This window comes from Pseudonaja textilis, chromosome 2 (assembly GCF_049901715.1).
Source record: "Pseudonaja textilis isolate UNSWEBS1 chromosome 2, rPseTex1.2, whole genome shotgun sequence".
In the NCBI taxonomy this organism is placed as follows: Eukaryota; Metazoa; Chordata; class Lepidosauria; order Squamata; family Elapidae; genus Pseudonaja; species Pseudonaja textilis.
Window position 1 is genome coordinate 238,006,121 of NC_141991.1, and position 24,635 is coordinate 238,030,755.

Here is a 24,635-nt window from a genome sequence, read left to right on the forward strand (position 1 = left end):
ATGACATGGGAAAATACTCGAACAAAGCTGAATACCATACATACATACATACATACATATTTGCTATTTTCTTAGAATTTTTCTTTGTGTATTTTCAAGGGGAAGTACCAAGCAGAGTCTGAATGATGAGAGTTACATGATATAAAATAGATATTAGAAATTTGAATGTTATAATTTTACAATGCACAAATTTAATGTTTAATGAGATTTCGTATGATAATAATTATAAGATCCAAAGGTGTTGCACTCCGATTGGCAATCATAGGGGGAATTTTGCTTTTTAATTATATTGGAAGAGAATATATGAAATTGTAAACAAGACAGATGAAAGTATAAGTATAATGAATAAAAATATATAGAAATTTAGGCAAAAGAAATGCAATTGAATAAGAAGAAAATGAGATAACTATAAAAGAAAATTAAGAGAAGTAAAGGGAGAAATAGTGAGAAGTTGGAAAAAGAGTGATAAGATATGAAGTTGAAGACATAAGATATATATGCATATGAAATTGTGTCTGTGTGGAAATGTGATAACCCGGAATCATGCTGTACTCAAATAAGATGTTTTATTTGTTATGTTTTGTTAAAACCCAATAAAACTTTATTAAAAAAATAAGTAAAGCCAATATTTAAAACTAAAATAAACAAAAGAACATAATATTCTACTGCAAAGTGTGCATATATCTATGATAAGATAAAATAATACCAATCCTAATGAGAGTAGGATAATATAACAATGTCCTACTTTCAATCTTTTTTTGCCCAGTTCCTTCCCAATATTCCCGGGGCTCAACCTAAGCAAGACTGAGCAGCTTTGGGTGTTTGGACCTTCTGGTGCCAGGGATCTACTCAATGCCTGTGACACCACAGATTTGTGAGTTGCACTGGCTATTGGTGTGCTTCCAGATGTAATTCAAGATGATGCTTTTCACTTTTACAGCCCTTCATGAGTTGGGAATGAGTTATTTAAAGGATTACCTCTCCCCAGTTGTTCGTACCAGTCTTAGCCAGTCTGGCAAGATAGGCATGCTTAAGGTCTCATCTAGCTAAGAAATGAAATAGTTGGGCCTTTTCTGTCATAGCACTTGTCTTCTGGAATTTTCCTTCCTTCAGAAGAGCCAGGTCCTAAAGTTGGACCTGGTTTTGTAACAAAGGCTACAAATGGTGGTCACATGAACCTGGGACAGTGCGATTGTCATAAATATATGCCAGTCACCAAGTGCCTCTATTCTGATCATGTGACAACAGTGAGGCTACAACAGTCACAAGTGTGAAAAAGGGTCATGTCACTTTTTTCAGTGGTGTTGTAACTTCAAATATTCACTAAACAATGATTGTAAGTCCAGGACTACCTGCAACAAATAAGCAGAGATGTACAGATAAATAAGAGCAGACAGATATAAGGGAAATGTGGAAGGACCTAAAAAAAACATCAGTATATGAACTGGCAGCCAGTGAAGAGTTCCGTGGGGATAGAGCAGAAGGACCAGAACAAATTGAATGGTAGTAGAACCATGGACTATAGAGAATTGCTAAGTCATTTATGAAAATGTTGAGGAGTATTGGGCCTAAGACAGAATCTCACTGCATGCTTCCCTCCATGTAGATATAATTCCATTGAGGACTACACCTTAAGTGTGTTGTTCAGCCTGTTAAGAATCCATCTTGTGTTGATGCTGTCTATCCCACATTTTTCTATCTTACCAACAAGTAGTAAAAAAAATAAAGAATTTCAATAAAACAAAAAGTTATTTTATTTATCAAGAATATGTTAATACTATAGCACTTTTTAAAAAACCCTGATCAATAGGACCCAAAATCTAGTCACATGGTACAATTGTAGGCATGATTCCATCAGAAAAGCTCTAGAAAGTTCCAAATGGTCCCAAAGTGATGTATAACTAATATGTGACACACATGTAGAAAAAACAGGAATTTCATTATTCACATTGCCAAAGGAACTCTTCTGCATACACTTAATCTGTTGCAGAAACTCTTATTCCAAAAATGAGAGAAGAAAAAAAAAACCTCAGTGGTGCCCCATTTAACTTATAGAATACTAATGCAATTAATTTATTGAATCCTAATTACTTATGACACTTATTTCTCAATGAGAACTATACAGGTAAAGTTACAAAGTACAACCATAATTGAATCCAACTGCTGAAGGCAGTTGTTAAGTGAGTTACACCCCATTTTTTGATCTTTTTGCCATAGCTGTTAAGCAAATCATTGCAGTTGTTATGTGAATCATAGGGTTGTTACACAAATCTGGCTTCTCCCACTGACTTTGCTTGTTCAAAGTTGGATGGGAAGGTTGCAAATGGTGATCACATGATCCCAGAAAGTGCAACCATTATAAATACATGTCAGCTGCCAAGAGCCAGAATTTTGATCACATCACCATGGGGATGCTGATGGTCATAAGTCTGAAAACCAGTTAATAAGTCACTTTTACCAGTGTCTTTGTAACTTTGAATGGTCACTAAACAAATGGTTGCAAGTTGAAAACTACCTGTATGTATGTTTTATAACTTTGAATTTTAATAGTGAGTCAAGACAGGAACGATATTTAGGCTACAGAATCATATAGTCAATCATTTTCTGAATATTTATACATGATAACAGTGATCACTGTTAATAGTGTTGAAAAAGTATTCTGATGAATGATCAAAACCTACAACATTTTCAATTTTAAAGAAGAAAAATAATTACAAGTTAGCATGTTATTTCTAAGTATTGAATTTAAATTATCTCCAGCTTTAATATTTTCTTTGAAGCTATCAGCTTAATTTTCTACACTACTTTTAGCAAAAGTTCAATTAGAATTAAGATCTATCTCTATCTTGTTTCCCATTTCCATATTGTCTTAAAATATTAAACAAAACTCCATGGGGATAAATTAGTTACTCAATAAAAATAAGTCCTACATATACAATATACAATGTGAGATCTACTCACTTCTTGAGAAAAATAGAAAGGAAGTTTTGTGCTGTCCTCATAGCCGTTTCATATGAATTTGTAATGAGGACGTCCTGATCAATCTAAAACAAAACAGAACAGTTACTAAATGTACATTGGAATTTATGCAATAGCAGATCCAATATATAGTTCTCACCATAAATGATGAGGAGCAAAATGGCAATAATGCTGTGATGTAAATTAGGAAAAATGTTTATCTTTACATTGAGACAATGAAGTATTATAACACACTGTAAATAGGGTTATAAGATGATTTTATACCTGCAAAACTAGTATATAATGTAGTAATTAGATTGTTAGTAAATCAACCATGTTATTGCAATCTAACTACAATTTTAAAAACTATGCACTGGTTGCCAGTAGGTTCAAGGCTGAATTCACTGTGCTAGGTTTTACCTTTAAAGTCCTTTTAGGCAAAGTACATCAAAACTAAATTTGCCAGGCCATGGGGAAGAGGATCTGACTATAATCTCCCCACTCACTCTGTAGGATTAAACCAGGTGACAGGTATTCTTCAAAATAGCCTCCAATCTTTAGAGCAATTTATTCAAAAGGTATAGGCAATTCACCCTGCTGTCAGGGTTCCGAAGGATGCCCTAATTAAACCATGAGCCTCAAGCTGCTCTGTCAGTTTTCTCCCCTCCTGTCTATGGCAACTCAAGAGCAGGCCAGGAACACTTTACGAGTTGACACTGACATTTTACAAACCAAATCTGTAATTTACATTGTCTGTGAACCTTCAGCCCTTTTAAATTTGAGAGTCTCTGTCACTTTTTTATTCAATAATTTCTGTGTGTATAATTGTTTTATATTATTGTTATGCAGTGTTATAATACTGTTCTTTGTTATTATTCATCTCCCAGAATTCTTCAGAATTGGGGCAAGTTATAAATATGAAGGAAGAAAGGACAGACATACAGCATTTCTAGAAGACATAGCTAAACTAATCATAGGCGCAGTTACATATTTTCAAAACTAACTCACCTTTTTATTTGATTCCTCTTCAGAATTAGAGTCTTTTTCACCTGATGGTAGATGCACAACACACTGAATTAATTGTAAGACTAATGCAGTCACCATTTGAATATACATGGGTTCCCCATCTGTATCACTGCTGTTCAATCTGTTGAATAAATATAAAACTCTTTATTGTTTATCAAAAGTAAAATCAACAACAAACATTTGAATCCATTACAAATTTTCAGATAGTGAATGCGTTCAGACAGAATCAACCCTGGACAAAGGATTGCATTCCATTACTATGAGTAAACTTCAGGTCTGATTTGCAAATAGGAAGCTACTGTATTCAACAATCCCAGAAGAGTGAAATATTCAAAACCTAGAATATGACTGGAATATTAATTTATGAAAAAAAATATACTTTCATTCACAATAAAATTCAAGCATTCTTCACATTAAAAATATGTTTTCAACTATTGTTTATATTTCTGAAAAACACATTTGTTTAAAAGCTAGGTTTCATCTCTCTTTCCTCCTTTTTATTTTTTCAATGTACTTGTGCAGAAGATTAAACTAAGACATAGACCGATTAACTAGCTAGCAGGAAAAATGGAACCAAGTCTAGGCAGTTTGTATTTACTACATTGCTCTGATAGAATCTGTTATTCTTAACTTAATTTCCATTTATCCACCAAAACAAATCACTTTGAAGTTTATTGACTAATTCATCTAAAGTACAAGTAGAACTTATTTTGTTTCTTTTAAAAAATCTCTAATCTGCCCCAATTCTGCCTGAGTGACAATCGAAGTATGATTCTTTACTCCAACACATCTAATATATTTTTTCTTCTACAACCACCATGCTCTAACTATTGCACCACTATAATTCAATAATCCTTATATTGTCCATTCATCAGAAATTAATACAGGGTTAATGCAGTTAATCATATATTCATTTCCATATTCCGGTGGAAGAGGTAAGCACATTTTAAACCCTAAAAAAGTTCATACACACATATTGCATCAAATAGGTGTTTTGCTGTTATATATTACCTGAAATTTCTCAAACTCCTTTTGCTAGTTGGTAACCTTGCAAGTGAAGTAAAAATTTCTTCTAATATTAATTGCCTATGTTTTTCGTATCTTGAGAAAACCTGTTTAAAATCAATGTCTTTTTTAAAAAATATTGTTCTTTATAAAGGAAAAGCATACAATGGAAAAATTCATTACATTTTTTTTCTGTTTCCCCCAACCCAATAAACTACCAATCCTATTGTATGTTCTTAACTAGCTCCATCCCTGTAGAATTAATTTGTTAACTTACTATTGCCAATTTTCCTATAGATGATTTAGCTTTTTTATATCTATGTTTTAAAGTAATTCAGATAAATCTTGAAATCTGCAGCTACAGCAATGACTAGAATGACTCTTTGTTGAATGGAAAATCTATGCTAGAGATAGACTACATTCTGGCACTTGCACACTGCATTTTTAAAAATTACAATTGCTTTTAGGGCCTACAGTTTACAGTTTTAAAATGGACTGGTTTTGGTATATAAATAATTTAAGTAACTCATGAATTCCTTATTGTTTTACATACATAAATACAGAAAATACGAAATCATTTTTAAATTAAATACTGGTTTAAATAGTATGCTTACAGCAGTGACTAGTTTGATGGCACACAACTGTAGTTCACTAACATTTTCTACAAAGAAAGGTGTTATTCCAGTTGAAGAAATCTATTAATAAAAAAGAAAAAATAAATTCATTATGGCTGAGAAACTGATAAAAAATGTTAAATGCAATCATTGTTTGTCTTTTAAAATTGTATATATTTTTAAATGAAGTAGTTGTGTCACATAATTTAAACATAATTCTAAGTTTAAAGAAATTTTCAGTGTTTAATTGAAAGGGAAAAAATAAATTATCTTTATTTTTACAGGACTTCTGTGCTTCCATATTAGCCTAGGAAATGACATTACAAAGAAGTATGTTCAAACGCTGTATAATCCTTTTATAAGAGGAACATTAACATAATATAAAGTTAAGAGGTGGCAGATGTAAATATCTAGAGAGTTGGCAATGGTTAGAAAGCCAAATATTTTACAAGATTAATGGTCAGATAGAAAGCCAGATAGGTTACTAGTCTTCAAAATTATACTTGTCTATTCTTATTATATTCAGAGCTGAGTTTCCACATTACTATATTGAATAACTCTAGCAGACTAACAGTTTAAAGCTTTATTGTTAAACAGTGGGGAACAATCTATTTTAGTTATTAAAATACCTACTAAAGATAAAGTTGTAGGAAAAAGTGCGGGGGGGAGAGAATCAGAATGACACAGATCCAACTTACTTGAAGAATTGTAGTGTCAGTTAGAAGCTGTATCTCTAGTAATTCAGCCAAACTACTAACAATGTCACAAATTTTGTTATACAGCATCACTATAACTCTCTGTTTATGAGTGGAACACTTGGCACGCTTTGCTTTTGAGCTTAACACACCACCTAAAAAAATCAAATCAAATTGTATTTTAGCAATATTACCAATCAGAGGAAAGACAAAAAAAATTATTAAGATTTATATTTTTCCCTTTAATCAATTATTATTCATCATATATTTTTAGAAAAAGGAATCAAAAGTCATCATGAAAAAAAGAGATTGAAATAAAATTAACTAAAATAATGTCACTAAAACTAATAGTTTAAAAATAGAATGACTACTATTATAGATGACAGTAAGGCAATTTGTAAAAACAGGCATATATGAATTAAGAATTTGGTAGCATTAACTTTGCTAATAAGTTTTTACTGGTACAGAACAAGTGAAAGTTTAAATAAAGATAAAAAATTAAAGTTCTAAGCTGTAGGAGACTAATATATAAATTGGTTCAGCAACTCAAGAGAATAGGGGCTTAGCTTAATTTTATTAAAGAAAATTGAACACGATACAGCATAGCAAAGAACAAGCTATAGAACATTTGATGAATGGAAAAAGTTATAGCAAAATTCACAGAAATTGAGCCTTTCAAAAATGAAAACAAAGATCAATTTTTACATACGGGAAATGCTCAAGTACCTACTCTAATTCCATGTTTCTTTGTCAATATAACCAGACAGTAACATGCCTACCTACAATTTAAATACCATTAGCTTTCAGGATAATCAATATATCTATTTATTCTTATACTAACCACCATGTGGATCCAATCGATAAACAGGATCATACTGAGGATAAAGTGTGTTTTGCAAGTGAAACTTAGTGTACTGAATAACTCTTTCTATTACATCTTCAATATACACAGCTTTGGGCATGTTGGGTGATGTCATAATGTTGATAGCTGTAAGACAGGCATCGGCAGATTTTGTGACTCTCTCCATGATCAAGTCTCTCCATAATCTTTCTTCATCCTCAGTATCATTATTCTGTCAAAAATAAGATGAATAGCCTTAAATCTGCTTCAGCAATAATATGGAAAAATCTCAATAAGTTTTAAAATTTACTTAATAAACTTCATGAAACATTCATGTTTTTCAATTTAAAAAATCTTCAAATATATTTTCTAGTTGATGTGCCATTAGCTATATCTAAAATAACATTATTATTGTCAGGCTTAAACATTAAATTGCAGTTCCCATATACAAGTATCTAATCAACTAAAGTTCAACATTAAATTGGCACCAGATAAGGATCAAAGGAATTCAAGAGGGGTTGGGTTTAGTCCAGGGGTGTCACACTCATGGGCTGTGGGTCAGATACATCATGTGCTGGCTCCACCCCAATTTAGCTAAGGAGAAAAAAAGACTCAATACGTCACTGCCATGACGCTTGACATCCCTGACTTAAGACCATTTGTGAGAACTTTAACAACTCTTCGCTGATAATTCCCTCAACTCTGCCTGCTCTTCTCCTACAAGTATTACGTTTTTGATTTCTACATAATGCCTAAATTCATTTATTCCCAAGCATCTAACTAGATTATCATTTAGCAACTGCCCCATTCAGTAACTGTATCATTAACAACCGAGTTGTCAATCCCAATTTATCACTAAATGAGGACTGCCTGTATGCTTCTTTATACATTGACAATTTAAAATTATTTTGGCTGTTGCTTCACATTCTAGTTCAAACCACACTTGTAAAATATGCACGTCTTTCAATTGGTCACCACTGGTGATGAAACCTCCTTGTAGTTTTAATCTGTGAACTTGGAAAAAGCTCTTCCCCAGAAACTAGAAGAGGAGAGTCCTGCAATCCGGGATCTACACCAAATATTTTAGTCACATCTGTATAATCTTCCGGATAACTACAGAAAGAATTTGCTACTACAGGTAGTCCTTTATTTACAACCATTGCTAGCAATCATTCTAAGTTACAATATTGAAAAAAAGTTAATTTTACACTTCAGTGTAAAAATCACAGATCTACACTTATGGCCATTGCCAAATTCCCACACTCACATGATCAAAATTTGGACACTTGGCAATATATTTGTGACAGCTGCAGCATCCCAAGGACAGAGTGATTGCCATTTGTGAGGTTTCCCAGCCAGCTTCCAACAAGCTAAGTCAATGGGGAAAGCCAGATTGCCTTAACCACCTGGTTCACTTAACAAGTCTAGCAAAAAGGTAGCAAAATTGGGCACAACTCACTTAACAACCACCTTGTTTAGCAATGGAAATTCTGGCTCCAATTATGGTTGTAAGTCGAGGACTACCTATATCTTCTTCAGGGATTTGATTTTGGAGTTCTTCTAATTGGGAAAGATTGAAATCCTCACAAAGAGGACACAGGAAATTTAAAGAAAAGGCTAAGTATGAAGTTATGTATAGGTGTGGCAGAAGCAAATTAGATAAGAGTACTGTGATAGAAAGATATGAAAAGGCATACTATATAGCATTAATGTAAACTAGATTTAGCTAGATTTTTCTACTCCCATCTCTTATTTTTGTCCATTTTTTCACTCTTTCTGTGTTTTGCAGATCATTGCTTATTTTATGAATGTATTGAATCCTTCAATAAATATTAATTTAAGGAATAGAGGTCATATTCCTCTCCTATGCATTTCATTTATTTCCTCTTTAAGGTTTAAAAAGATATCCTTTCCTATCAGAAAAAAAATCCCTTTCCAAATAAGGCATGCTTTTTTTAATTGGGGAATTATTTTTTCCAATTAAGAGCTATCTGCTGATGTGTTCTAACAATAGCATTGTATTGCTCACCAGAGTGAAAGTATGGATAGAGAAATCCATACTCAAAACAACTTTTTGTATTTTGGTTTCTTTTATTTTGTGTGTTTTTCCACCCTAGTTTAGAATTATATTCCTTTATATAAAATGCTACTACCACATAGATGTGGCTGATCATAAGTGGTGATAGCTGTCCTGCAGCTTGTTTTGGGTCACACAGAGACACAATCACTAACTTGCCTATGCAAATCAGTCTGGGTTGAGTGACTGTATTGTGTGGCCTGTCATCTGCCAGCAGAGCTAGCAGCAGAGTCAAGACAAGGAGGAAGTTGAAGGGGAGCCTGAGTCATGTGTTGTCTAGTATGCTGTTAAAAACTGAATTCTCAGCCACTTTTGAATTTAATATTTGATGGACTTCAAACCTGTATCAAAATAATGTCATTCCAAATAAAATATATAAAATAAAATGTCATTCCAAATAAAAACACTTGTAATCTTAATATGTTATCAACCTTTTTAACAACTTACATGATTAAGCAGAGTCGAAAGCTTTGCACCGTCTTGAATGTTTTTCTCTAAAATGTTCAGAACTTTCACTGTTTTTTCAGTTGAAAGCTAAAAAAACACACACCAAACAATAAATAAATACATGAGCAGAAATTAATACTTTTCTGTGTCTGACATTTAGATTCATTAGACAAACCAAGAGCATGGATCATGCAAAATTGAAAAGAAATAGCTCTAACAGAAATTCAATTTTGCTCAGAATTAACTTTTTAAAAACAGCTTGCAAAGGACCTCACAAAAGTTCACTCTGGACTATTTGAGAAGCACAACAAATATATATATTTGGTAACACAAGCATAAAAACAGATGTGCATTTTTTCAGTCTCTTCCAAGTGACTTCAATATCAAAATGTATTTCAAACCAATTTTTTTATGAGTCCCTTGTTTTTGCTACGCCTTCATTTTAAGGAAGCAGTAACTTACCCTATCCATAATGCCCATGGCCTTAATTTTAGCTGATTCACTGCCCAATTCACTTAGTTGATGCTTCCCCAGTAATAACTCCTGAGGAATTTCATCATCGTCACCTAAAAATAAAACAAAAGAATACAAGCTCACTTTTCCTTTTGATGTACTTTAATAACAGCGTAATTACAAAATATATAAATTAATCTTTACAAAACGATTTCTCTGGTCTTTTGCATATAGACCCAAGAAACTATTCAGGTAAGGATCCAAAATTAATAGAGACATAAAATATCTAAAATAGCAAATTATTTGAAGAAGTAGCAATGGCCACAGCAGAACCTGGAGAAACATGTAGCAATGTTGAATGAGTGGAGAAGGGCAGCAGGAAAATATATCAGTAATGGTAGCATGAGATCTATGAGAGCAAGTAAGTAATGAGGATGGTAGCTGGTTCCCTGTCTCGGACAGCCATCCAATGATAGGTTAAGTAACTATGCAGTAATAGGTTCGGGTGCAGGAAGGATTATGTCCAGATGAAGTATGGGACAAAATCTCTTCCCACTTCTCCCTGAAGACCAAGCAATCACAATGGACAAGTCCAAAGGCTAAGCCAATATCAGGAAGACAGAGAGAGGGAGAGGGAGATGACAGAGGGAATGTTAAGAGAGGGCAATAAAAATGATCTGGAATCTTAACACAGAAGGTAACAGAATATTGATAGAACATATAAGAAGAAAAAAGCAGAGAAGGAATTAGTTTTAAATGGGATAGAGTTAAAACCAAAAAGAAAGGTATAAAGCAACTTAAAAGTTAGGAATATCAGAATAAGAACAAAAATAAAAAATAAGAACTGGACTGTAATAGAATAAGGACCCCTCATTTCAACCCTGATCTACAAATATTCTCCTTTATTGATATGTATATTAAAGTTTTAAAAGAGAAGATATCAAAGTACAAGTAGTCCCTGAGTTACAATAGTAGTTGGAGCCTGCCCATTACAATCATAATTAATGAAGTTGTAAAACAGGTCAACCATATGACGATCCAATTTTATGCCCTGTATTGTAGTGGTCATTGAGCTAGTAATTGCAGTCATTAGGTGAATCTATAGTTGTTAAGTAAACCAATGGTTCTTTGTGGGCGTAGTTTTGCCTAAATCTGGAACTAAATGCTGGTTTTCAAGCAATTTGACCATAAATTGCAGTCAAATAACCATGGGGCACTGCAAATGACCATAAATGTGGTTGCTGAGTGCCCAGAGTGCAATCATGTGAGTGTGGTAGGGGGAGTATGATTTTTGGAAATTCAAATATGAGTGATATGTGCCCCCAAGTAAATCTGTCAGAACTTTAAATGGTCAGTTGTAAGAACCACTTGTAAGTCAAGGACTAGCTGTACTGCTTATTATAGAGAAATATTTATTTCTTTTTTTAAAAAAAACTTTATTGAATATATAATTAAAATAATGAATAAATATTTATTTCTGATACATTATTATTAGTGCATCACTTCAAGAAGTTAAGAGATTGTATTCACGTGTCAAACAATATGTGAATTCATACATCACATGAATTACTAATTACATTAGGATTATAATTTCCCAGGACAACTTTTAAGCAGCATTTAGATCTCGGGAAAGTAAAAAATACTTTAGGAAATTTGCACTTCACAACACAATTCAATCATCCTAATAAATATTCTTATTTATTTATTTTCAAAATTACACATCTCAGATTCCTCCTTGCCTTTTAGTTCTATTTTAAGTTTGTCCATCTCGGCACATTCTAATATTTCTTTGTATTAACATCTCTTTGGACAGTATGTTTTCCAATTTCCAATCCTGTGCAAAAACTATCATTGCTGCTGTTATTATGTGCAATATGATCTTTTGGATTTGTTTGAGAAATTTCCCTTTAATTATTCATTCTAATAAATCTTAAAGGAGTGTCTTTTATACCACTTCTAATTATTCTTGTGGAGCATGCAGGTTAATACTGATATCCATAAGCCTGATTGAAGAAATTCTGGGCAGTACAGTTAGTCTCAAAAGTGTGTGTGTGTGTGTGTGTGTGTTTTGTGTCTGTCTCTCTGTGTATGTAATATATATATTAAAAGTACATAGCCCAGTTTAAACCAGAAAATACCAATGTCATGGAAGACATGTCAAGAAAATAGCATGCTTTAAAAAATATTTACCAAATGCAGTAAAATCCATGTCCTCCAAGTTGTCCAAAATATTTTCAACTGAAGCACTGAACCTCTTGAATGTAGAAGAATCCATCATTTCTACAAAAAAACAGGCAGTATAGTATAGTTTGAGTCATGAAGAAGTAATTGCAATTAAATAATCAAAACTGGGGCATGTCAAAAATATCAGAAATCCAAAAATACCTTCAGGAGTTAACTTTGGTTCATAAGCTTTCCTTTTCTTTTGCTTTTCTTTTTTCTTCATTTTTCTAGCCACTTTAAAGTAAAAATATAAAGCTTATAAAATTAGTTATTTAAAGGAAATGTTATTTTCTATAACAATATATTATTACTACATAAATGCATTTTCAACAGTTGGCTTATAATATATCTAAAATAATATAAAAATAAATTAAATATGTATTTATTTATAGTTGAAGACCAAGTCACAGAATTTAAAAATGCTGTACAGCAGCGGTGTCAGGTGACATATCACAACTTTTCCCCCCTTTGCTAAAACTGGGGGGGCGGGATGGGGCCAGCGCATGACGCATCCAGTCCGTGACCCCCGAGTTTGACACTTCTGCTGTACAGCACACCGTTAATTAAAGAATAACAGTACATACGTATATTACAGGAAAAAAAACCTTTAACATTTCATTGAAAGCACCAAACAGTTTCTATAAGGTAACACTAAATAAAAATGTTGCTACTGCCCTCAAAACACCTGGGTATTAATAACACTGGTCTACAAATTTTGGGAAATTATTGACCTCCAAGATAAAATGTGATAATTCTTACATATTTTGATTAGATGAATTAGCAAACAGATAATAAAGGTGCTGGTTGGCACCTTTTCAAGGTATGTCACAATAAAGATTTATACACAGCAAGTATATTGCCTACAAGGGAAGGAGATGTCTAATAATCATGATGCCTTGTAACTTCTCTATAAAGTACAGTAGAATAATGAAAATGGTACCACATGGAAGTGTACAAAGCTTTCAAGTCCGTGGCAACGGAGTTTGTCAGGAACAGCAAGGTAGATGACTATGAAAAACATGTGGAAAATTTGCTTAGGTCCTATTTTTGCACTTGGTGCAAAAATGTCACTGAAACTTCACTTCTTACACTCGCATTTAGAGTTAGGTATTTCCTTCTGAACTGTGGGGCAGTGAGTAATGAGCATGGGGAGAGATTGCACCAGGATATTGCTGACATGGAGAAAAGATACCAAGGGAAATGGAGACCTCCATGCTTGCAAATTATTGTTGGAATCTCCCCAGGAATAATCCTACTGCAGTTCACAAGAGAAAAGCCAAAAGGCGCAGTTTGGATACCAAACAAAGATGGAGGCTTGTTTAATCTGATGTTAGAGCTAGTCAGTTTTTCACGCAAAAAGCATGAAACTGTTATATGAAAAGCCAATAAATGAATGGAAAGTTATGTTATTGGTATCAATAAAAAGATACTTTTATAATGATTGGTGTGGCACCATTCTCATTCCTGTATCACATTTTGCAGAAAAGTTATGGAGCATAACTGCTCATTCCCCCCACCCCCTTTTGAATTATTTTGATGCAATTTTGACCTGAAGCTATATCTTGAAAACTGGAACCAATTAATATTCAGGACTTAACTTTCCTTTATTAGTGACCCAATTCTGGTAAAATTTAGCTACTTTCATTTCCTAGGCTTTCTCCTTGTAATTTAATGTGTAATTTAATAAGCAAACCTGAATCTCTTCATTACAGGTAGAATTTATCGGACTCCAGATTGGTGATATTAGCTCTAATTGGCAGTGCAAGCCTTTAAAAGAATGTATGAAACAGACTCAACAGCTTTGTTCAAGTAAATACATACTGGATCTTCAAATGGAAGATTTAATTTAACCTGCTTAATTTAATAAAAGGACAATTATTTATTTATTTAAACGTGTTATAGCTGCCTGCTCCAGTAGTCTGGACAGCTTACATAATCATAAAACAGTAAAAAACATATGCCACAGACAGTCTGGGCTAAAAGAACTGTAACAATAACAAAAAACAGAATACGCACCTCACAAACATTAACTTCAGATCTGAGAACAAAGCTTTTTGGAATCCCAGGAGAGATGGTACTCTCTGTATATCTGGGTGGATGCAGTTTCAGAATGTGAGAGTCACAACAGAGAAAGCACGCCTCCTTGGTCCCCCAAAATGGGAATGTTTAAGACAGGAAACTTGAAGTGCACCCACTACCAGAATGTAACCGACAAAAACAATTGGAAGTTTCATTACCTTCACTGAGACTAGGAGGAGGAGAATAATCATCCATGTCTGAATCTTCTGGACTTCGAGCACGGTATCGGCTGCTACCAGAACTCCTCCTTCCTTCATGATAATGGGCACTCCTTTTATGATCTCCAGAACGTCTGTCATGTTCTTCGTATTCCCAGGCTTTGTCATCATTTCTGTCTTTTCTATGTCTTTTCCGAGAAGCTAGAAATAACCACTGTTATCAGTGCAAAGGAAATCTACAAGGCTTCAGTTATGAGAAATTAAACATGCAAAGTTCTTTCTTGAGACAGCAGAACTCTTTGAGGAAATATTTATTTGTAAATCTTAATGAAAAATTAAAAAATAGCTTCTAAATTCAATATTTACAAATTACTATGTTTCTCAGAAAATAAGGCCGGGCCTTATTTTCTTTTGACCCCTGAAAAAACAGCTAGGCCATCTTTTCAGGGGTGACTTAATTTCTCCCCCCCTCGCCTAGAGCACCCCATGGGCAGCCACGCCTCGCCACCAGCCGTTAACGACCGATCATGGCGGAGTGCGGAGAGCTCCCTACCCCCGCCAAGCGCCTTTGCTCCAGACCCAGCAGCAGGGGCAGTGTGGATGTTGGCTTCGGTGGCGGTGGGGCACTTTGCATCGCACCTGCCTCTATTGCTTTCTCCGCCGCTATTGCTTTCCCTTCTACCCGTGTGCTGCCGCGTTTGGAGTGCTGCACATTCCTCCACCAGCAGCATTTCAGCTGCTTCTTAGGTGGGGAAGGCATAGCTTCCATGGTTCCTGCCGGCGCCTCTCTCACCAGCGCCATCTCCAATAACAGGAGCAGCGGTGAGACAGACTCCACTGCCGACGAGAACCGCCTGCCCTCCTGCAGAGGCACCGTTTTGACTGACGGCAGCTGCATCAACAAGGTCCTGCAAGTCGGTGAGTCTTTCAGGGTTGGGTGGGTAGAAGTGGCGGAGGAAGGGTGATGCAGTCGTTTCTCTCCCCATGCCTCGCTTTGCTTCCCACCCCAGAGCTTCGGGTCATGGTCTCGTCCCTTGTATGGTTGGGTGCTCTCCTCTTGCTCCAGCTGCCCGAAACCCCACCGTGCACTTTTTCCCCCCTCTTTAAGTTTTCTTTACTCTCATTCCCTCTGTCAGTTCCCTAAGAATATAGACTGGCCAGGCAGCTTCCTCCCCACCCCTCCCAGTAGTTTTAAAATGGGAACCATCTATCCACTTTGCCCTTCGAGCAGAGGCAAACCTTCCAATCCAAACAGAAGAGAAAGGGAACCATCCTACAGACCCTTAGCACCAAGCTTCCCAGAGGATTCTCCCAAAGGATCTACCCCAAAGGAGAATTCACTCCCTTAAATTCACTCCCCTCCTTTGGGGTGAATCCTTTGACGAATCCTCCTGTGTGTGTGTGTGTGTGTGTGTGTGTGTGTGTGTGTGTGTGTGTATTGCAGCAGTCTATACTAGCCTCATCTGTGTAAACTGCTTTATTCAAATAAGCAAGGTTGACTTGCAAATTGCTAGAAAATGCATTACCAAATACATATATTATCATTATCAAAAGAAATTGCCATTCTACTTACTTTCAAAAGCCTCTTCACTGTCATTGTCTTCATCAGAACTAATTTCAGCATATTTTGGTTTTTCGTTTACTGTGCTACGCTTACGTTTATTCATTTTCACTCGTTCACAAAGTGGCATGGTAGATTCAATTTCTGCTAGTAGTTCTGGGGGTAATTCCTTTAACACTGACTGATCTATGCTACCTATTAATCAAGAGTAAACTGTGAGTGAATATCAATCCAAATATTGTTAATATCTATAAGACAAATTAACTTTTTATACTGCTTTTCACATCAAAACCCCAAGCCAATTTATACATTATTAATGGTACAGCAACTTAAAAACTACACAGTATTACCTGCTTCTATTTATCAAAAATGGAAAATGCGAAATGTAAACATGATAAGCTCTGTTGTAAAAAAAAAACCCTAAAATGTTTCTATCTCTCTCAGAATATATCTAGTTTAAAAGAATTTATATAAATATAATACATAGTATTTTCTTTGCAATCATTTGTTACTCATTTATTGTTGGGGTAAGCAAATAGTGTACATTAGCATGCAACAACATATCTGAAGTTAGTTTCTGTTCACAGATATAAAATATATTGAAAAGATTCAGATTCTGCACTTATAGTAGAAAAAGTAACTGTTTGCATACATTTTCCGTAATGTTTACAAACCAAATAAATAATAAAGGTAGCAAACATTTTTCTCTATATATTTACAACAATAAGTAAACATCAAAGCCATCAGATAGACTGAAAATTTCTTCAAGTCTACCTTCTTGAATGTATCTGTTCATAATGAAATTCTATGTATTACTGTGGAAAGGACTTTCACCCACAGACAAGAGAATACCTTCAACAGTGCAAGTTTCAAAGAAGTGAAAAGTCTATTGCAGGATATATCAATGAAGCAATACATATGCTCCCACTTTAATAGAAGCAAAAGACTTTTCACAAAAGTATCTCTTCTCCCATGTGGTCATAACTCACAAATCACATTTTCATATCTACTGAAACTTATAATTCATATAAGTGCAATAAATAAATCTTTTTGAACATCTATTTCACTTTCATACATAAGACTTTTCTCCAGCTAGAAGTGTAGATTAAGAGCCATTTAAAATATATTTACATTTAATTTAAGAATTACATGAAAATAGAAGATAAAATGCGATCTGAAATTAATCTGAAAAATTCAATTGTGGAGTATAATGGTTGAATGGCAGAAATTTAATTCCAGTGATCCTATTTGTTTACCTGAGAAATAGAAGTGGTAATATTAGCAAACTACTTTTTCTTCATTTACCTAATTTTTATATTTATTTCTGAAAATATATTTTTTAAATTCACAACTTTAGATAGAATAGCTATTATGAAAGTCACGGTAAGCATTATAAAAAATTAAATTAAATTAAAATTGATACAAAGCCAACAAAAACATAAAATGACTACGCCATAGTTTCAAACGTAAGACAAAATTTAAATTGTCCGTTTGAGACCTTTCTGACTGTGATGTTTTAAGGAATAGTGAATATTTTTGAGTGCAACTACCTTGTCATCAATACAACTTTGTTATTTACATAGGCCCTTTATGCCTAAATCTGTCTGGCAGACGCAAAGACATTTTGTGTACATATGTTTTGCTGTGTCATGTTACATTGTTTTGCTTCCTACAGGAAGCTTAGACATGACAATGATTCAGGATCTCATTTTAAGTTCTAATTTGTTCCAAGATATACAGCTGAATTGTGCTCTCCCCACTTAGTTTTGTAGACAGGAGTGGTTTGCAAGGTTCTGGCATTTGTTGTTCAAAAACAATAAACTGGAACTGGACTTCCCCAAAAATTTGTGTGGAAGCAATGTAGAACTATCTCTTCAATTTTATATACAAAATAAGCTGCTCATGTTATCTAATATACCTTTCATTCAAACTTTGGCATAGTTTGAGTACCTGAATCCATTTCTGCTGGCTGAACGAAACAAAGCAGGAACAGTCCAGTAGCATGAACCAATATGCTTTCTCACTGACATTAAGACAGCACTTTCCACAACATTATCTTTTTGTATGGATGTAGCAACTTTAATATTTTATCCATTCTGAAAATAGGGTGGGCCAAGATCATCACCCAAATACAAACTGGAAATCTTGATTATTAAGAGATCAAATTATCCCATCACAACTAGTCACTGAATTAGAATGAACCATTTGGACCACTGATTTCAACCCTCAGCTCAGTATAGGAATCCAAATGAAACAGCTCCGATGAACAGCTATCTTCAATACTGCTTGACTACATTCACAGAACTAGATTTCATAACTATCATCATCAACTTTCATGGAAATATGAATTAAAAATCAAAATAAGTTGAACCAACTAATATTTTTACTATTTATTTTCAAGTAATTATTACTAATAATAACTTAATTGTCAAGGAACTCATCAAGACATCAAAGGTAATAGATAAAATGTTGTACTCTTACCTTTACTTGATTTGGATGACTTGTTTTTGTTAGATCTGAAACAAGTGCTTCTTGATTTATCTTCTCTGTCCTTAATAAATTTTTGTACATCATCCAAAGAAAGTTTTTGCAGAACAACTACTGGTTTAGCTCCTTTATTTAGATCTTCTACTAATCCAATCTTCTCAACCTTATTCTTCGGTTCACCTTTAAATTCTGATTTCCTTACTTCGTGCATGACATTGCCATCTTTATCACGTTTTATTTTTGGAATGATAAAATGTTTTAAAGCCCCAGATCTTCCCCCCAACAAATAACTGGGAAATTCAGCTTTACTATCTCCATGTGCTTTACTACTATCCATTTTGCTTTTATTACCATCTGTCCTCCGATCATCCTTACTATTCTGTGATTTAAAACTTGGTCTATCAGTTCTTAATTTACTTTCCTGTTTAATACGAGGACTGTCCGGTCTTGATCTCTGATCTCCAGAAGACAGCTTATCCCGGGACTCACCAGACTCATGTCTGTGTTTCCTGTCTAGTCTCTCTGCTTTTGTGTTATCAGTTCTAATGATATGTTTAGAATCATGTTCGCCTTTACTTGAAGATCGCAAATATTCTGGTCTTCGCATCTTTGATGGGTCACCTCTATATCGTTCTGATTCACCTCTGTCCTCAGTTTTTTGTTTAAGGCCATCATGATCCCGTCTTACAGAATCAGAAATTGAACGCCCATCAGGTCTCTGTTTTAATGAGTCAGACCTTTCAGATTTCACCCTGGATGGATCAGATTTCATGTCCATTTTATATTTAGATATATCAAGCTTCTTTTCCAGTGAAGATTTATTAGAATCACGCCTGTTCTCATGTCTGTGTTTAGGAGTTTCTGGTCTGCCTTCATTTTTCTGCTTTGGGGTTTCTGGTCTGCCTTCATTTTTCTGTTTTGGAGTATCAGGCCTCACTTCATTTTTTTGTTTTGGAGTCTCGGGTCTTTGTCTTATTTCCTGCTTGCCATTATTTTGTTTGCCCTCATTTTGTTTCACATCCACCTGTCTATTTTCATGTTTGCTTTCATGTTTAATTTCTGCTTGCTTGCTTTCACAGTGTTTAATTTCTATCCGTTTACCCTCATTTTGTTGTATTCCTGTTTGTTTGTTCTCATTGTGTTGTACTTCCATTTTTATACCTTCAGAATCTGACTTTTTCCTTAGAGTTTCAGGGAAGTTTTCTGTTTTTAGTTTTAGTACTCCAATTACATCATCTTGGGCAACAAATAGAGAACCATCATTACACTGCTTTATCTCTTCAGGCTTTTTGATAATATCCAAGTCCTGAGTAAGAACTGCCTGAGAGTCCGCCCGTCCGGCTTGCTGTAGATCGATACTAACCATCAAGGCTGGTCGTGACCCATTTCCTGCAGAATTTGTGTCCTGAGAAGCTGGTTTATTTCCTCCTGTAGCACCTCCAGCCTCCTGTGGAAAGGAATCTTGTTTTCGTTTCTTTAAAGGCTTATCTGCAGATCAAAGAAAAATTGTTAAAAGGTGCTTATCATTTTATAGAACACTACATGTAGACAGATGAAAACATATATTCATACACAATTATATATTTTTATTGATCAGGGAACATTATTCGTTAACTATTTGCTAATTGCTTTGTAAACCATTTATACAATACTGATAATAATTGTGGAAGGAACTGTAAAAGATACTTCAGTTATCATACTTCCTCAATTGTGAGTTTTCACAGATCTATTTGAATGTATCAAGGAAACCAAAGAAGCAAGTTGCTTACATGTATCTTCAATAGTTTGAGTGATCGCCTGTATATTCATTTATGAGTTTGGCATAACCAGCCTCTTAGTTAAAATATTCTAGAAGTGAAATCTTTAGGCACCAATTTCAGCTTCATTTTTTCTTCCAGTTCAGTGATGGCCAAGACAGGAAATATTTCTTGGCCTTAAATATAAGTCAATGAATAAGGATTGCAGATTTTATAATGAACAGAAAACTATTTGAAGAACCAAAATACACACAAGCAAATTGTTGTTAACCATGATTTTTGCGGATCATATGTATATATACATGGTGAACAGCAAGTCAATTTATACCTCATAAAAAGCTATTATTTCAAAGAAATGAAGACAACCTCTCCTAAAGCCTGCACTGATAATGCCCAAAATTTTAGGCAGCAGTGTCATAGAAAGGTAGATTAAACACACATCTTGAAAATGCACACATTTATCAGCAACAACGGATATTGTTGTAGCTCAAGTTGAATGTCAATGCCACTGAGAAGATAGAGCAGACGAATGAACTCTAATGGAGAATGAGACGCAGAATCAAATGTATGTTTGTTTGAACATAAGAAGGAGGTGGTTGATTATATTTATAGCAATTTTGTACACTTCACTTACAAACTAAAGAAATGTATCATAAATCTGTATAGAAAATACATGAAAACTTTACTGTTTCATACAATTAGTGCAAGACTCAGAAGACTGGAGTGCAAAAAACTCACTGTCTAGTGTGTTTGAATCTGGATTATCTGCTTATTGAATGCAGGCTTCTTTCATCAAGTGGAAGAGAATCACAAACCTTGGTGACACAGATATTAAGGTATGCTTGCTAACAGTTAAAGAGTTGCAGGAACAGATAAAATTCTCTATTTGTATAAAAAGTCTTTGGCTATGAAAGTGACATTGCAATACAAATAGCATTAACTTTGGCTGTACTATAATGAGTTTCATCGGTGTCTTCTACATGTGAAACAAATTCTTGAAAGATCTCAGTTCTTAAGAATGCTTAGACTATAATTCAAAGAATCATTACAGTAGGGTTCTTCCAGAGAATGTCCATCAGAAAAAAAAACAATTTGTTCCAAAGGGGAACTAATCTAATACAGACATGGGTTGGTTTAATCCTGACTACAGACATGAAAAGCTATAGTCTACAATAGGATTTTATTGATATCTCTGGCCCAAAATTTCAACCTGTTTAAGACACATCTATTTTAATATAATGATATGATTGTAACTGCTCAAAGATAAATTCAGCTAGTAACTGCTAATCCTGATTTATTGTTCTAGAGATCAATGCACTAAGATGCAAATACACATTCTAACTGCTCTTGGGTTTGGCAATGATGAAAGATTTGAAAAATCAAGATTTCAGAGATGCATGCAAAGGTTGGAAATCAAGTCTGTACTATCATTTGGACTCACATCTGTTGCACTCAAACTGTTGTGATGAACTTGATCCAGGATAAGGTATGAGCAAAATCCACTTCAGCTCAAGGCTTGTCTTGGAGCAAGACCATGAGACTTTCTATCATATTCAGCTTTACTCCAATGAAGTTGGTGGTCTGAGTCAATTTAAGGAAAACTTCTCTGCACTGAAACAGTCAGAGAGAAGCTCACCTGTGAAAAGTGATTTCAACATAGAGCAAGACTTTGTAATGTGTCGAGGCCTCTAAAGACAGTTTTATGTAATAGTATCTAATAACTGATACTTGGAAATGAGCAATAGCTACCATTTAATGAAGACATGCAGTAATGTAGAAAATCCAAGGGGAATAATAGTGATAAGTAAAGGAGTATCACCAAGACATAGGCAAATGGTGAATGGTGCTAAGAAAATAAGAGTTTTCAGACCAACAGCTGTTTACAGACACTTAGAATAAGTACAATTGCTATCTGAAAATAAAACAATGCCTCTAGTCCAGAATTGGCCTCAATCTTCAGCTCTGATTCAACATGTAATACAAAAGGAAAAGTGTAAAAACTGGTAATTCTCAGTCCAACAGGGATTCAAGCTACTAATATGTAAAAAGCTGCTGGCACTTCCCGTTATTTACAAAAAGAGTCATCATCTTCTAGTCTACTATAAGACTGTAAGAAAAAGACTGGGGTTCTTGTATCATTATTCTTTTTATCTTACTAAATCTTGATAAAACTTGTGTTTGAAAAAAGAATAACTCAATTCAGGCAACTCTGAAATTAACTGACAAAAACAATTAGTATATTTTCCGGAAGGCAGTACTGTAGCCCTTCTATAGCCTTTCAAAAATGGACAATATACACTTAATCAAGAATGGATGCTAGAGTATTTGAAAGAAAGATTTCAATAAGCAGAAGAAATTTATCCTCTGTAACACCTAGAATGCATAAAACATAGATCACACCAAGTGATAAATTAACGTAAAGATGGCACTTAGGAATATATGTAGAGTTTTAAAACAGATTCCTTAAAATTGAGCGAGACAATGATTTTTTTATCCATAGGAAAAGACTTGGGATGATGTCTAATAGAATCATTTCTAAGTAAATAAAACTGATAGTTCAGAGGATAGGACCATTTAATATATTGTTTTTAATTATTGCAGCCTAACTTTGTGTTGCTTAGTAGAAATTTTTTTCATCTCATTCTAGCTAACTGTCCATGTGAATCTGCAAAGCCATACATGATACTTTAGCACAATCAAATAATATAATTTTACCACAGCAATCCATAATATCCTGAGCAATATGACTTGTTGCTTGGTCAGATGGGCATCTTTACTTCAAAAATGTTGGCTCTTTGTTATTTTTAGAAAGCTTTTCCACAAATGTCGAGACATTCTTCCCATTGAAAATGTATATATTATTATTCTATGCATATCATGTAATCTGTTCTATAGGATGACAGCATAGTTATAAAACACATTTTTTTTCATTTTGTCAATCAGTTGCCTCTTTTTATAGGCGATGTGTGAATAAGAAAAGGAAGGAGTACTAGAGTCCTGTTTTTGCAAGAAATCTTGGCCACTTGGAACACTAATACTCCTATCAAGACAGCTGACCTTTGATTACAATTGAAATAACAGGTCAACCTATGGCAGTTATTACTTTTCTGAGCGCAGGATAATGGGTATCTGCATAACTGTTCAGTGTAGGGTTACATACCCTCTAAATGTGATACTGGGTTTTGATTACCCACTCCAATAGTGGGAAGGAAGATTTATCAGAATTGGAGTCTGATTAATCCTCTTCAAAGTCAGGAGATGCTTAAAGAAAATTTTATTTTACTCAGCAGAAGGCAAAGCTAGAGGAAAAAGAAAAGAGGTAACAGTGGCTGAAAGCATAGTAAATACAGCAACGGAACTGATAATAATGCCAGAATTATTGGGAGAAATGATACCAAAGTAACTGACATATTAACTTAACATTTAAAGTTGAGACTGATGCAGTGGACTTTGGTTGAGACTTAAACACTACAGAGAGCATATTCGTGTAGCTGGTATTGCCCCAACTTTAGCACCATTTTCCAGTGTATGAACTGGAGGAAGCAGGAAGAAAATGATAGCATCTTAATATCTGAAAATCTTCATAAAAGTTGTGATATTTTGACACTGATTACAGCAGCATGAGTCTTCCAACACAGTAATCAGAATGGGTGAAAATTATATATCCTGTTAGAAGAGTATTATGCAACTTCTTTTGGCTTAGAACAAATAAGTACTATAAATAGCTCCTACCCCTCCCGCCCACAAGATTCCCCATGTCTGAGAAAACACATTTTCAGTGGAAAAGCACTGAAAATTCAAAGACCATCTAGGTGTAGACAAAACATCGGGGTTACATGAAATTTTGGGCAGGGAATCGACAAATCTTGAAAGATAAGTTTGAAATTGACAATTTATTATGCTGGGGGATCAAGCTGGGCAGAGATCAATGAATTGTCCAGCTACCAGAATCCAGTTTGATAAACAGCTCCTAAGTACAATGAAGTGGCTTGAATATATGCCTGAAATAATGCCAAAAGATGGAGAGTGATCACTGTCCTGTAACATCATCTTCCCCCAAAAAGAGTGTAAAAAAGAAAAACAGGTGTATCAAGTGTATGTGGTCAAATGTTACTATCTATGAAATGACCCTTACCGAGGCAGAAAAGACACTGGGCATGGCAGATAACGACAGAACCTTTCTCCCGTAACTGTGTTCTAAACAAAGTCTAAAACAGATGATAAAGATGGGTTCTAACTGCTCCGCTCCCCAGA

General features: G+C 34.5%; 1 protein-coding gene across 3 annotated transcripts in view; it reads right to left on the reverse strand.

Moving 5' to 3' along the window:
* NIPBL (NIPBL cohesin loading factor) overlaps nt 1-24,635 on the reverse strand; it is a 168,419-nt gene that overhangs the window by 43,416 nt on the left and 100,368 nt on the right. For all 3 annotated transcript variants that reach the window (XM_087927378.1, XM_087927380.1, XM_087927379.1), the window contains 13 exons: nt 18,619-20,112; nt 16,150-16,332; nt 14,577-14,777; nt 12,502-12,573; nt 12,307-12,396; nt 10,126-10,229; nt 9,664-9,750; nt 7,140-7,371; nt 6,302-6,453; nt 5,604-5,684; nt 4,996-5,096; nt 3,967-4,105; nt 2,962-3,044 (listed from right to left, as the gene is read on the reverse strand). In XM_087927378.1, the coding sequence (XP_087783504.1) occupies nt 2,962-3,044; nt 3,967-4,105; nt 4,996-5,096; nt 5,604-5,684; nt 6,302-6,453; nt 7,140-7,371; nt 9,664-9,750; nt 10,126-10,229; nt 12,307-12,396; nt 12,502-12,573; nt 14,577-14,777; nt 16,150-16,332; nt 18,619-20,112 (3,019 nt within the window). The remainder of the gene's footprint in view (nt 1-2,961; nt 3,045-3,966; nt 4,106-4,995; nt 5,097-5,603; nt 5,685-6,301; nt 6,454-7,139; nt 7,372-9,663; nt 9,751-10,125; nt 10,230-12,306; nt 12,397-12,501; nt 12,574-14,576; nt 14,778-16,149; nt 16,333-18,618; nt 20,113-24,635) is intronic.